This window comes from Pempheris klunzingeri, chromosome 20, assembly GCF_042242105.1.
Source record: "Pempheris klunzingeri isolate RE-2024b chromosome 20, fPemKlu1.hap1, whole genome shotgun sequence".
Classification (NCBI taxonomy): Eukaryota; Metazoa; Chordata; class Actinopteri; order Acropomatiformes; family Pempheridae; genus Pempheris; species Pempheris klunzingeri.
The window spans coordinates 11,801,457-11,813,136 of record NC_092031.1 but is presented as its reverse complement, the minus strand read 5'-3'; the positions used below and the strand labels follow the sequence as shown (position 1 = coordinate 11,813,136).

At 41.9% G+C, this 11,680-nt stretch overlaps 2 protein-coding genes across 3 annotated transcripts; one reads left to right on the top strand and one right to left on the bottom strand.

Moving 5' to 3' along the window:
- The first annotated feature begins 1,022 nt into the window (after positions 1-1,022).
- On the top strand, positions 1,023-8,855 carry tlcd3bb (TLC domain containing 3Bb). Its single transcript, XM_070851466.1, has 7 exons — positions 1,023-1,400; positions 2,860-3,062; positions 3,399-3,482; positions 4,373-4,598; positions 5,392-5,487; positions 6,500-6,609; positions 6,771-8,855. Exons 2-7 carry the CDS (start codon positions 2,938-2,940, stop codon positions 7,036-7,038), a joined length of 909 nt encoding a protein of 302 aa, XP_070707567.1. The 5' UTR covers positions 1,023-1,400; positions 2,860-2,937; the 3' UTR covers positions 7,039-8,855.
- Positions 8,856-9,323: 468 nt separating this feature from the next.
- On the bottom strand, positions 9,324-11,471 carry pagr1 (PAXIP1 associated glutamate-rich protein 1). Of its 2 annotated transcripts, none has more exons than XM_070851467.1 (5): positions 11,280-11,471; positions 10,809-11,015; positions 10,057-10,390; positions 9,870-9,958; positions 9,324-9,716 (listed from the first exon to the last, which is right to left on the bottom strand). In XM_070851467.1, the coding sequence occupies exons 2-5, from the start codon at positions 10,975-10,977 to the stop codon at positions 9,481-9,483; spliced, it is 828 nt and encodes a 275-aa protein (XP_070707568.1). In that variant the 5' UTR covers positions 10,978-11,015; positions 11,280-11,471; the 3' UTR covers positions 9,324-9,480. The 2 variants fall into 2 exon arrangements, with proteins under 2 accessions (XP_070707568.1, XP_070707570.1); XM_070851469.1 differs by having other exon boundaries at positions 10,809-10,988.
- Positions 11,472-11,680: the final 209 nt, after the last annotated feature.

Genomic DNA, 11,680 nt, shown 5'->3' with positions numbered 1-11,680 from the left:
ACATTTTGTAACATTTGCTTTGATTTGCTAAGTCACTTTTTAATTTCCTCCTCAACCTTGCTAATACATTATTTACTTGAAAGGTTATATTTCCCACTATACAAAACCCACTAACTTACTTACTCAAGTTAATGCACTTGATTTATTTGCTTCTACATGTGTTTTATTTACATATTTATTGTGCTTCTTTCACCTGCAGTTGGCATGTATATATGCCATGTGTATGTCTATTGCATAAACAGTATGTCCATGTGTCTGCGTGTCCTGATTAAATTCTTCTCACTACTCTCCTGCACAAGCTTTGAGTAAACTATTAGATGGGGACACAGTATGTGTTGTGAAACATTTACAGTTGGTACCATCATGCAGTATAGCAGACAGAAAGAGGTATTTTGCTCAATCGTTCATTTTTAAGTTACAAAACAGTGAAACCTTGATCACAAAACAGCAAACTGCAACAAATGTGTAACTGTTCTTGCACAAGTACAGATCTGAACTGGTTTATATTGACTGGCAGGTAATCTCCAAACATTTGAAGCATTTGGAAGGCTGCAAAATCTCAGGACCCTGAGCCTACAAACACACAGAGCGTCTCTGATAATGTGAAGCTGAGGATTGATAATTGATTAGTTTATTTGCAAATTCCTTAAATGAGTAACACGATAAACACGTTTCAGGTCTCTATAGACATGATGGCATTAATTGATAGAGGTCTATCTCTGATCCTCAAAACAGATTTTAAATGGCTCTCATATAAATACAGGGATGCTGAGTCCTTTTGTTTGCATGCAAATGACTGTTTCTTAAGTGGACATATTGGACGTTGTAAACAATATATAGACGGCCTCCTTGTGAGGAATCCATTCAACGTGTCTATGCACAGAAAACAACAAAACCCAGTTCACAAAATGCAGTGCAGTGACTGGTGCAAATTTCTCGTCATGTCATGAGCCGCTGCCTGGACCTGTAGAAACTAGCTGGCGCAGCAGTCCACAGCGTTGAGTCAACGTTGCATCTGCGAAGCGGAGGCAGCGGCATCTGTGGTCGAGACAGATGAGATGACATAGCGACTGGAGCAGCTAGCGTTACATTGACACCTGGATCAGATTGTGTCATTTCTTTACTCATCGGTTTGCAGTGTTTTAATCAGCTGTTTGCGTAAACTGGCTAGATCGCAGGCTAGTCACCAGTGCTCTAAAAGAGCTGCCCTCGCATAGATGTCGATCTAACTTGCTGCAAGCTAGCGTTAGCTCGTTGCTGCTAACCCTTCAGACATTGAAGTGGCCACATAAACATGCGGATCATCGAGGCGGACACCCCTGGGACATCTCTAACGTTAAACGCTTTCTGCAGGACACGAGTTTCGACTGGCCGCTGACTGGACTCTGCAGACTCCCTGTGTAAATGCTGCTTAAGATGTTTTCATTTATTCTAAACGTGTAAACTCCAGTCTGTTAGCCAGTTAGCCACGGTTAGCGCTCACGGTGTCTGTTAGCTTAACCGCTACTGCTACAAACAAATAACAAGCTAACAGAACAGTTTAACTTTCACACAACGTTGCCACGAATGAGTGACAAAACATGGACAGAGGCACATACGGTTATTAGTTGTCGTTTATTTGGTGTCATTGTCTCGCTAACTATAACTATTTGAATGTTGTTAAAACGACATGGTTGCTAACTAAGACCCCGGCGACCAACTGCGATAGCTAGCTACATGTTATGGAGATGCTAACGGTAGCTAGCGTTGCTAGCGGCATTGTTAGCAGGGGATTCAACAGCGCAGACAGTTGGTTATGCTTACCAAGGCGAGGGATGACATGCAGTGTTAGCAACACCGCCTCTGTTTACTAAATCTGCACGCTTCCATGCCGACTGACCCAGTTTTGCCGGTCAAAAGCTCGTTAATTTGCCCTACCTTTTGCTATCAGGTGTTATTATTTAGCTTTACTAGCTGAGGTATTTTATGGTAAGCGCGCTGTATAACCTTAGCTAAGTTAGCGTTAGTTGAGTAACGTTACCAAGTACATTAGACATGTGTGCTGTTTGACTTAAAAAAATGCATAATTTAGATAAAGTTGCTTAAGCTAGTGTTAACACGAGCAGCCTGGCAGATCAGTGTCAGTGCCAGAATAGTTTAGCTAGCTTACAGTGCTAGCCTTAGTTTAGTTATAACGTTATTTCAACACACAGCAGGTCTCAATTCGCTTATTTGGTTTGCTAACTGCCAAAGCTTTGGTCAGTAATAAATTTTCCAGTCAGGAAACATTAGCTAAGGTTGTTTGCCAGGAACTATGAGCACCAGCAGCCCATTCCTATGTCGATATTTTCGACGTTCAGGATTTTAAAATAGCGCAATGCGTATTTTGCTAATGGACTTGAACTTTTTAATGAGTCAGCTAGTCTGGTGTAAGCAAACTGCTAAACCGCATGGTACTACCACATGGTTGCCCCAGGAATAAATGGCAAAGTGAATAACGCTTACAATGTCATCAGATAGGGCAGCATGCTGCACAAAAGGGGCCTTCTAGCTGAATTTCTGCCACTGTACTCAGCGTTTATATAGTCTCCCTGCTTCCCGTACCATGCACTGTCCTTTCACCTTTAATATAAACCTGCTTTCCACAGTGTGCCTGAACTGTCCCTCATGGCCCCTCTGTCTGCCCCTCCTCAAATTTATTGCACATGTAACAAGACCCTCAGTGAAGTTAGACTACTGCATTGCCACATATGTTGGACTTTGATAGTATGCCTTGTTTGTTATCTCAGTAAGAGCAGCCCAAAGCATACACGTGGGAGTTGCCAGTAGTGAGATCAATATGAACTGTTGATTTACTGATTGATATTTTGTGTCTTTCAGAGAGGGGTAAGAGCTACGGATCTCAAGGACCAGATTGCCCACTGAACTTTAAGCCTCTCAGACAGATCGCCAGGGACCATGCTGACCATCCTAGCTGCTGGGTCTATGTTCTTTCCAGGTCTGTTCCTATTGTCCAAACAATGCCTGAAGTCAATCCCAGCACTGAGATGGAGCGAGGGAGATGCAGTCATTGTATCTGCCAGGTGAGTCCTTCTAAAAGATTGTCTTGTTTCTTTTCTGTGTGGTCTTAAGTGTGAGCACCTTATGAATGCAGGTATTTCATCTGGATACTCATCAAAAGTGTGCTCCCAAATGTTCAAGTACTACTTTTTTTTTTCCTTTTCCACGTGCCTCCTAACTATGGCTGTGACTGCAGTTATGTCATTTTTTACGAAGAGCTTTCAGCTGTCTTCTTTCTGCATAAAACATAAGGGAACTACTTCCTTACTATGTGTTAACTAGACAGTCCAAAAGCTTTCACCACATTGGCTAATGAGAAATACATTATTTGTTGTTTACTCGCCATTCTCTGCTCCCAGGTTGGTGTCTTCAGTTCAGGCAGTCATGGCCTCTTCAGCTGGCTACATCATTGCTTCTTCCTGCAAGGACATCATCGAGGACCAGTAAGTCAAGAAGTGCTCATCAGAACATATTCACTCCCATTCGAGCAGCTTGTCCCGTCTTTTAATGTAGTAACAAGTCAGCTGTCAGGATTTGTCATTTCTAATGCACCATGCAAACACACTTATGGATGGGAATGGGTGATGATTTTCAAATATTAAAATAGTTGTTAAATTATAAAAGAAATCAATTGTTTATGCCACTATTGTCTTATTTTAAATATATATTTTCGGTGCCTGGAAGTACACTCATTGTAAGCAGTAGCATGATTGAGGCGTTGAGTCTCTGATTTTCTGTTGCTTAGCCTGCCTGAGTCACATTATATCCAGTCAATCTTCCCATGACTGGTCATTAGCTAGCAGCCTTAGGTGCAAGCTGGGTTAGCTCTTATCTTGGCTCTCTCTCCTCCTCTCCTGGGGTGATCGCCCCTCCCAATGTGGCTCTTGGTTCTGGTGGACAGAAGATTTTTCTGGGTTGCAAGCAACTCAAGGTTCCCTTTGATCCAAATGCTTTATTCAAACATGTAATTCTGCCATACGTAATATGTGTTTCACATCCCTACTTTAGGATTTGGACTTGTCATCATACAACAGCTACAAAAATTAAACTTTATTGATGCGTTGACATCAGGTGCTGCGTAAGAATGTATAAGCAGTATTCAGTTCAGCTAAAATTTAGGTTTTTTTCTCCTTAAAAATGCCTGAAGCATTTATCAAATTTAGATGGTTGTAAATTCAGATTGCAGAGGGGGAAACTGTTCATCTTTGATGGTAGTAAGCTCAGTGGTTTTTATAGATGGACTATAGGTTATAGCTTCACTTATGTTGATAAATTGATATCTAATCTCTCCTTTCTGTTTTTTAAAAGCCGGCTCCTCTTTTTCTCCACACAGGCACTGGCTGACAAGCTCTTACATCATGTTTGCCGTTCCCTACTTCGTGTATGACATCTACGCAATGTTCATGTGCTACTGGTACAAGCTACGGGTCAAAGGCCATGAGGAGGCCTCAGCGGCACCCCAGCACATGAGCTCAGCACTGACCAGCTACTTGCGTCGCGAGTTCCTCATGGTGCTGCACCATGTGGTCATGGTCACCGTCTGCTTCCCTGTCTCTGTGGTAACTGTCACACATTGCTATTCCTCTTGGGCTGAGATTTGATTTAGGCAAAAAGATATATAGCACTGAATTATCTAGATGCAGCACTATGGGTAGTTATCATCATGTGTGAAGGGACAATGTGGAAAATTATACCAGTTTCTTTTCTATCTTTAATCCAAAGTGAGACAGACCAAATAGATGCCTTCATTTCTACTTATGTACTTATGAAGGTATGTAGAGTGGTGCAATGAACCTTTTGTTAAATCATCTCCTCTAAAACTGGGAAATGAACCAATTAATCTATCAATAATTATCCCTGTCAGTTGTTTATAAAACATCAGAAACCCCCAAAGTATTCAGTTTAGTATATTGTAAAGATGAGGAAAAGCAACAAAAAAAGAGAACAAAATATTATTTTCTTAAAAAAAATTACTATTGATTATCAAAACAAAAGCCATTTCAATTGATTATTTGGCTGATTATTTCAGTTCTAAATTGTGTAGATATTTATCAGCTGTGGCAGAGCTTTATTGGGGTGTGTACAAGTAAACGTGTAACGTAAACGTATTCTTAAACTAATGGAAGCCACCATCCATTTTTGGAAAAGTTTTATACTTTGTTCTTTTTGAGAATAATTGCGTCCCCTTTCCCAAATTTATCTGACTATGGGAAAGGATATAATATTTATATACAGTATATTGGATATTTATTTACAGAGTGGTATTTATTGCAAATCCATCAGCAAGTCCACAGAGGAACAAAGATGTAATTGCATTCTAGACAAATAATCAAGCTCTTTTTCTCTGTCTAGTTTTGGCGACAAGGAAAGGGAGATTATTTCCAGGGTATAATGTTCATGGCTGAGCTCAGCACTCCATCTGTCTGCTTAGGAAAAATACTCATCCAGGTAAGTGTTCTGGTTTGGCCTCAAAGAAGATTTGAGAGCGTTTGTTGCATGTGCATGTGTCACACTAAAGTTCTTCTGCACTCTCCACTTCTTTTTTCCTCCCCCTTTCATTCAATGGAGAATACATTTCCAGTCATTCACGGCACGCTGCCCGTTCGTGCCCATCGGCTCCCGTTGCCTGTGTCTCACATGAGCAGCACTGTCAGAAACACCAGTCTTTAATTGGTAACACAGTTTGCTTGGGCACACACTGTAGGAGTTGCACCCCCGCTGTATTTGTTTTAGATTTGTGTGGACGTGTGTACAGTGTTTCAGGTGAAGGCTGTTCCTCCAATGCTTTCTGCTTGTCCCCCATCTGAGGCTCGCACAGCTGTTAGCCTCTGAATATAGCCCCTAGCATTTAGACTGGATACTCAGCAGATACAATATCAGCTTGTCCTCCCACTCTCTATCACTCAGCACCCTGCCCCTCCTGTCCCTGACAACAGTGCATGTGGCCGTTTGATAAACAACAGTGGGCTAAAAGCTGTGGCCTCAGAGCCGCCCTTTTATACCTGTAGAATATAAAGACAATGAAGAACAAAACACAAAAGGGTAGTCGCTGATAGGATCCCATGCCATGTAACTCAAGGATATGAGACTAGTGAATGGGCAAGAGGGAAACCTTTTCAGAGAAATGTGTGTGAGCCCTTCAGTGTTATCTCACTGAAGCAGGTCGACTCTTAAAGAAAAAAAGTCATCTCCAGTAAATGTACAGAAGGACCCCTTTCGCTGTCCCGCTGCCTCCTGTAGAAATCAGCCAGTGTCCAAGCAGCTGCATGGCATACTGCCCCTTCCATCGCCACTTGATCAGTCCATGCAGATATTATTAACAATATAATAGTGTTAGCATTAACAATGTAACGATGGCAAATAGGCTTAACACCGTCTGCTTTCACCAAACTTTACTGCTTGCTTTTCTTTCTCCCTCTCTCTCTCTCTCGACCTCTCTATCTGTTTTTTCTGCTCTCAGTACAAACAGCAACACACTCTCCTGCACAAAGTGAACGGGGCTCTTATGCTGATCACTTTTTTCATCTGTCGAGTCCTCCTCTTCCCTTACCTCTACTACGTCTATGGAAGGTATGTCTGTCTTTCCATCTCTGTTTTCTCATGTTCTGCTCTCTCGCTGAGCTTGGGTCTGTAACTTGCACAGCCGTATGATCGCTTATCTTATGGATTAAGGAAACGATACACAGGAACATGTGCTCACAATCCTTTATGTTTCCTCCGTTTGGATCCAGGTACGCGTCCATTCCCTTCCACATGGTTCCCCTGACGGTGCCCTGGCACTGTAACCTCGGTGCCGCTCTGCTCATGGCCCCCCAGCTCTATTGGTTCTCCCTAATTTGCAGGGGGGCCTTGCGACTATTTACGGGCTCCTCCCGCTCTCAGAGACCACGTGCGAGCACAGCCGCAGCTAAGGAGCGGCAGACGGATGGCAACGCACTGCCTCAGCCTGCCAATGGCTACAGCGCGCGCTCCACAGAGCCCGAGTTGGCCACTCACTGAGAAGAGTGAAGGGGAGGGTGGGGAGGGAGGGAAGAAAGGCGAATGTACCAATGAGTATGTAAAGGAAAGACGGCTTATGAGGGAAAAGTGAGACTTGAAACAAGTAGCAATATGGAGAAAGCTACAGACGATGGCCTCAAATGGGGCTGAAGTGTTTGTGGCCAGCAGTCAAACTCTAGCTGCTAAATGTTTGGTTGCTGCCGCTCAATCACTTCAGCTTCTTAGTTCATAGGAGACAGAGTGTTAGTGCACTCAGTATTTAAAGATGTCATCGGGCACTGTGACAGATAGGAACATGCACTGACCTGAGAGGAATTTGCCTGGATGTACAGCAAGCATAGGTGGCTATTTCCCTCATGTAGATCAAATTCAGTCCTCTCTGCCTCACAGTATAGGAAGAGCAGGAAAATAGGAATGTATTATATTGTATGTTAGTACATTTGCCGTAGATGGAAGGCCTCATTCAGTTTAGTAATGAAGAAGACCTTCAAAAAAGAAAAAAACCCGGCTAAGCAGTATTTTTGACTTGTTAGTGTTTATTATCTGTATCCTCTATGTAGTCACTGTCACTCTAACAAAATGTAACCAACCTGCAGACTGACTCACCTTTTAGAAGGGAGATACTCTCATAAGACTGTATTCTGCTGCCTTATCCCTTTTTCCCCATTCTTTGCAGTTTCTTTACGTTTTTATTTGTTTTTCTCCTCGGAGGAGAAGGAAGGGGCTCCCTCAGACAGACAAATGTGACGGGTGTACATAGCCGATGTAAAATTGTCCTTATTTCCATGTCAGTATTAGGTCCATGGTATTTCTTTTTTTTTTTTTTTTTTTTTTAAAGGTTTTGTCTCATTTCTGCATCTCATTTTTGAACAGCATTATAACAAATCATTTTAGTTTTACAGCCTAGTGTACGCAAACTACCCCCAAACGTTACGGCAGCGCTTCTCTCGTCTCAGTGTAGATATGACTTCATTCCATTTACTGGTATCACAGTGTTTTTTGCATTTTGCATACAAGGAAGTGATGCACAGTAGCAGACACTTTAAAGTGAATTTACATGTGTTTTTTTTTTTCTTTTTTCTTTAGTTTGGTGCTGATGTAAATCTCAAAATATCCATTTGATTTGGCTGGAATATGTCACTAAGGGATCCACGAGTGTTGATAGCTTTGTGTTGGGACTCCTGGTGTTGAGTTTGAAGGGAAACAAAAGTGACAAATAATCTTGTAGGGAAGCATTCCCTTGTGATTGACATGCAGCACATTTGTCCATGGCAACTTATTTTGATGTCGCTCATTGATTTTTAACCATCACTAAGTCTATGAATTATTTAAGCCTTTTACATTCAATGAGTTGCTTCAGTCATTGAGCCATTTATTTGAGCCACTGGTTCCATGAACCTTCTATGAACAAATTGGATAGTTTTTATCATTTTATGTTTATTCAAAGCAGCTTCACTGTCCTGGAAATGGGTCTCAGTAAAAAAAAAAAAAAGAATTAAAACAAATCTCAGAAACCATAAAACCAGAGCAGCGTGTGCCAAAACATCTGGACAACTGTGGGCATGTTGAACACAGAACCATTCCCCTGTTCCAACTCATAAGGTACTGCTTCTTGACAATACTAAAACATTTCAACTGATGTACTGTATATTCCACAAAATGCTCGTTATTTATTTGTAAGTATTTATTTATTTATTTATTTGGTTTGTGGTTTTGAATGCATATTTATGCATACATATTATACTATATGCTTCTGAGCCTCATGTGAAGGCTGTATTGTTACTCAAACTTAGCAAAAATATACTTCTCTGTCCTGAGCCTGCCTCGAGTCTTTTTTTTCCCACAAGGTTTGTCAATGTAAAGCTTTTTTAAAATCACTGCTCCCTCATGGGGTAAAAAAATGAGCCGTTAGCAGGCACCAAAAGCCATGAAGTTATGTAATGATTTTAAAGTTACATTTTAAGCGTTGGGAAGTGGACTGATCTCTGCTTGATACTTTACGAACAGTATTAAAAGGCCTTTAATGCCTTTAATTAACAGGCCACTGCAGGCGTATATAAATGAACAGTACTAGTTATTTGAGGATTTTTGCATAAATGTGATGATATAGTTTAATTTACCAGGTATTTCATTCACTGCATTCACCAAATACACATCCCCAGCTTCTATCTTAGGCATGAAGTTTCACCATCTTTAGCACATCACAATATGTGTCACATGTACTGTTACAGAGGATTTTTCTCCACATCACCCACCCTTAATGCACACTGATTAGTACAGATCAGTTAACATTCTCCAGAGTTAAAATGTTTATTGCCAATATACAAAACACACATAGAAAACATACAAAACTTGTTACATTAAAAAATTCAAGTTTTGAGAATGCCTCGGGAAAGCTCTTGGCCTCATTTGCCTCTGGGCAAGTCCTCATCTATTAATACTTCAGTATCTCCTCTGTCTCGGGGAGAAGATAGTGTTGGGGTTGCTGTCTCGTTCCCTCTCCTTGTCCCGCTCCTTCTGGCTGTTCGGAGACAGGGCCTCCTCCAGCTTCTTCTCGCTTTTGAAGAGATCTCGACCTGTGCGCATGATGTGCTCCTCAATTTTGCGGTGGCGCTTCATGTCTGACAGTACTTTGTCCAGCCGAGCTTCCCTTTTCACAGAGGAGCGAGCTGAAGATCCTGCGGGAGAAGGGAAAAAGAAAAAAAAAGTCATTTGGATGTCTTTATAAACCACACAACCATTGCTTTCAGAATTTAATGAAACTCTACAGTGAAATGCTCATAGAAGATGAGTATAAATTTTCATATCTTATTAGTTACTGTGTTTCACACCTGGGGTTCTGCGTCTATTGATGAAGGCATTTTTCGGAGTGGCTTGCATTTGCTCCTCATCAAAGTCAAACTCAGTTGGAGTTGGAGGCCTGGAAAAGAGAAAGTTATGAGGCTTCTCATACACATTACCTGGACACAAATCCAAACCCTCCAATCCTATGAAATGATGAGAAATTGCTCTACTGACTTGCGTTCTCTCTCCTCCCTCTCTCTTTCCTTCGCCGCCTCTTCCTCGTCATCTCTTTCCGGTGAGGGCGTACGTTCAGGTGTGGGTGGCCTCCTAGGGAGGGGCACAAAGTTCAATTCCAGCATCTCCCCCTTAGCAAGTAGCTCATAGAGTCTTTTGATCTCGGCAGGAGGGGGCATCCAGTTTTTGGGATCCTCCATTTCCTCGTCGCTGTATGCGAGCTCCCATTCGCTGTCCGCTACTGCAGCCTGCTTCCCCTCTTCACCGTCCACTCCTGTGTCTGCCTGAGGTTCATCCTTCTGTGCCTCTCCTTCCACTGCATCTGTGTCTCCATCTGAGAGGGCGGCAAAATGAGTAGAAAGTCACCACTGAAGAATTACTTCATAAACATGTATAGTTACTTCTAAAGACAGCTGCATTAAATACTGAGTAATACTGCTTTATATCCAGTTTTTGATCATGTCAGTGTTTCCTTGTTTTTACTTCAAGTTTATGCACAATGCTGTATGTTATTTACCATGTTTAGTTTTGCATGATTGTTTCAGTTGCATCCTGTTTTCTTACATTTTCTTCCCTCAACACTTTTGTACTTTCCTCACCAATCATACTATTTGTGTCACATATTAACTATCTGTTTTAAGCACTTTTCAGACCCTGAAGACTCTTTCCCTCAATGTTAAAACGCCTTGCTTTCTATGGACTTTCTAGTGATATACTTGCAGACACTAAATTTCCCTCTTTCTTCCTGTTACCTTTTTCCTCCTTGGCTGGTGCATCCTCCTCTGTGGCGACGGTCATCTCCGTGTCCTGTTGCTCTGTGTCGCCCTCTTCCTCTTTGCCTGCTGCAGGTGTGTCTGTGTCCTTCACACCAAGAGCCTCTATGCCCTCTCTCAGTGAAGAGTCTGTGGCCTCAGCCTGCATCCTTCCTACTGCTGCTGGTGAAATTTATAGCCACAGATCTGCTTAAACAGCAGTATTATGAAAAAGAAACATATTTTAGTACAGCTCAAAGTAACTATAGGCATGTGGGGTAACAGGTAAATGAAAGAGGTAGCCAAAAGTATTATCATGTCTATGAGGTTTAACAGTTAGCCTAACTATAGTTGTATACTTTTTTAAATGGTAAGCAGTCATAAAAGTTAACGTATTCTCGTCCTTATTTGACTTTAACTAGCTAGCTAACGTCGGGCCTCAGGCAGAGTACAATTAGGTAACATACGTACCCTAAATAGTCATTACCGAAAGTCCAGTTTATCGTGGATCACGGGTGTAAATAAATGTTAAGTAAAATTATCTTTCCCAGCGAACAAAATCACCAAAGCGCTCCATGAGACTTGCTAGGGATAATAAACGATTAAGTAGAGACGTAAACATAGCGCCATTTTGGACTACAAGGGCTGTGTGACGATATCCTCCTGTCCTGCAACACTGCGCAGCCGCACTAATTACACAGCACGCGGATGGTCCACCGACAGGGAGAGTGACAGACAGCAAATGATGCCTGTGTTTTACAGATCTACTTTTGGCACTACTTCCTGTGTTTTGCGCAGTCGCAGACGAGCCTGGATGCACATTGCCGAAATGTAGATAAACATATTTCCCTTCACTATTCATGTTACTGACG

Coding starts and splice junctions, on each gene's coding strand:
- tlcd3bb (XM_070851466.1), top strand. CDS start 2,938: ATGCTGACCATCCTAGCTGCTGGGTCTATGTTCTTTCCAGGTCTGTTC. Junction 3,063..3,398: donor GCAGTCATTGTATCTGCCAG/GTGAGTCCTTCT, acceptor CTCTGCTCCCAG/GTTGGTGTCTTCAGTTCAGG. Junction 4,599..5,391: donor TCTGCTTCCCTGTCTCTGTG/GTAACTGTCACA, acceptor TTCTCTGTCTAG/TTTTGGCGACAAGGAAAGGG.
- pagr1 (XM_070851467.1), bottom strand. CDS start 10,977: ATGCAGGCTGAGGCCACAGACTCTTCACTGAGAGAGGGCATAGAGGCT. Junction 10,391..10,808: donor ACCAGCCAAGGAGGAAAAAG/GTAACAGGAAGA, acceptor CCGCCCTCTCAG/ATGGAGACACAGATGCAGTG. Junction 9,959..10,056: donor AGGGAGGAGAGAGAACGCAA/GTCAGTAGAGCA, acceptor TCTCTTTTCCAG/GCCTCCAACTCCAACTGAGT.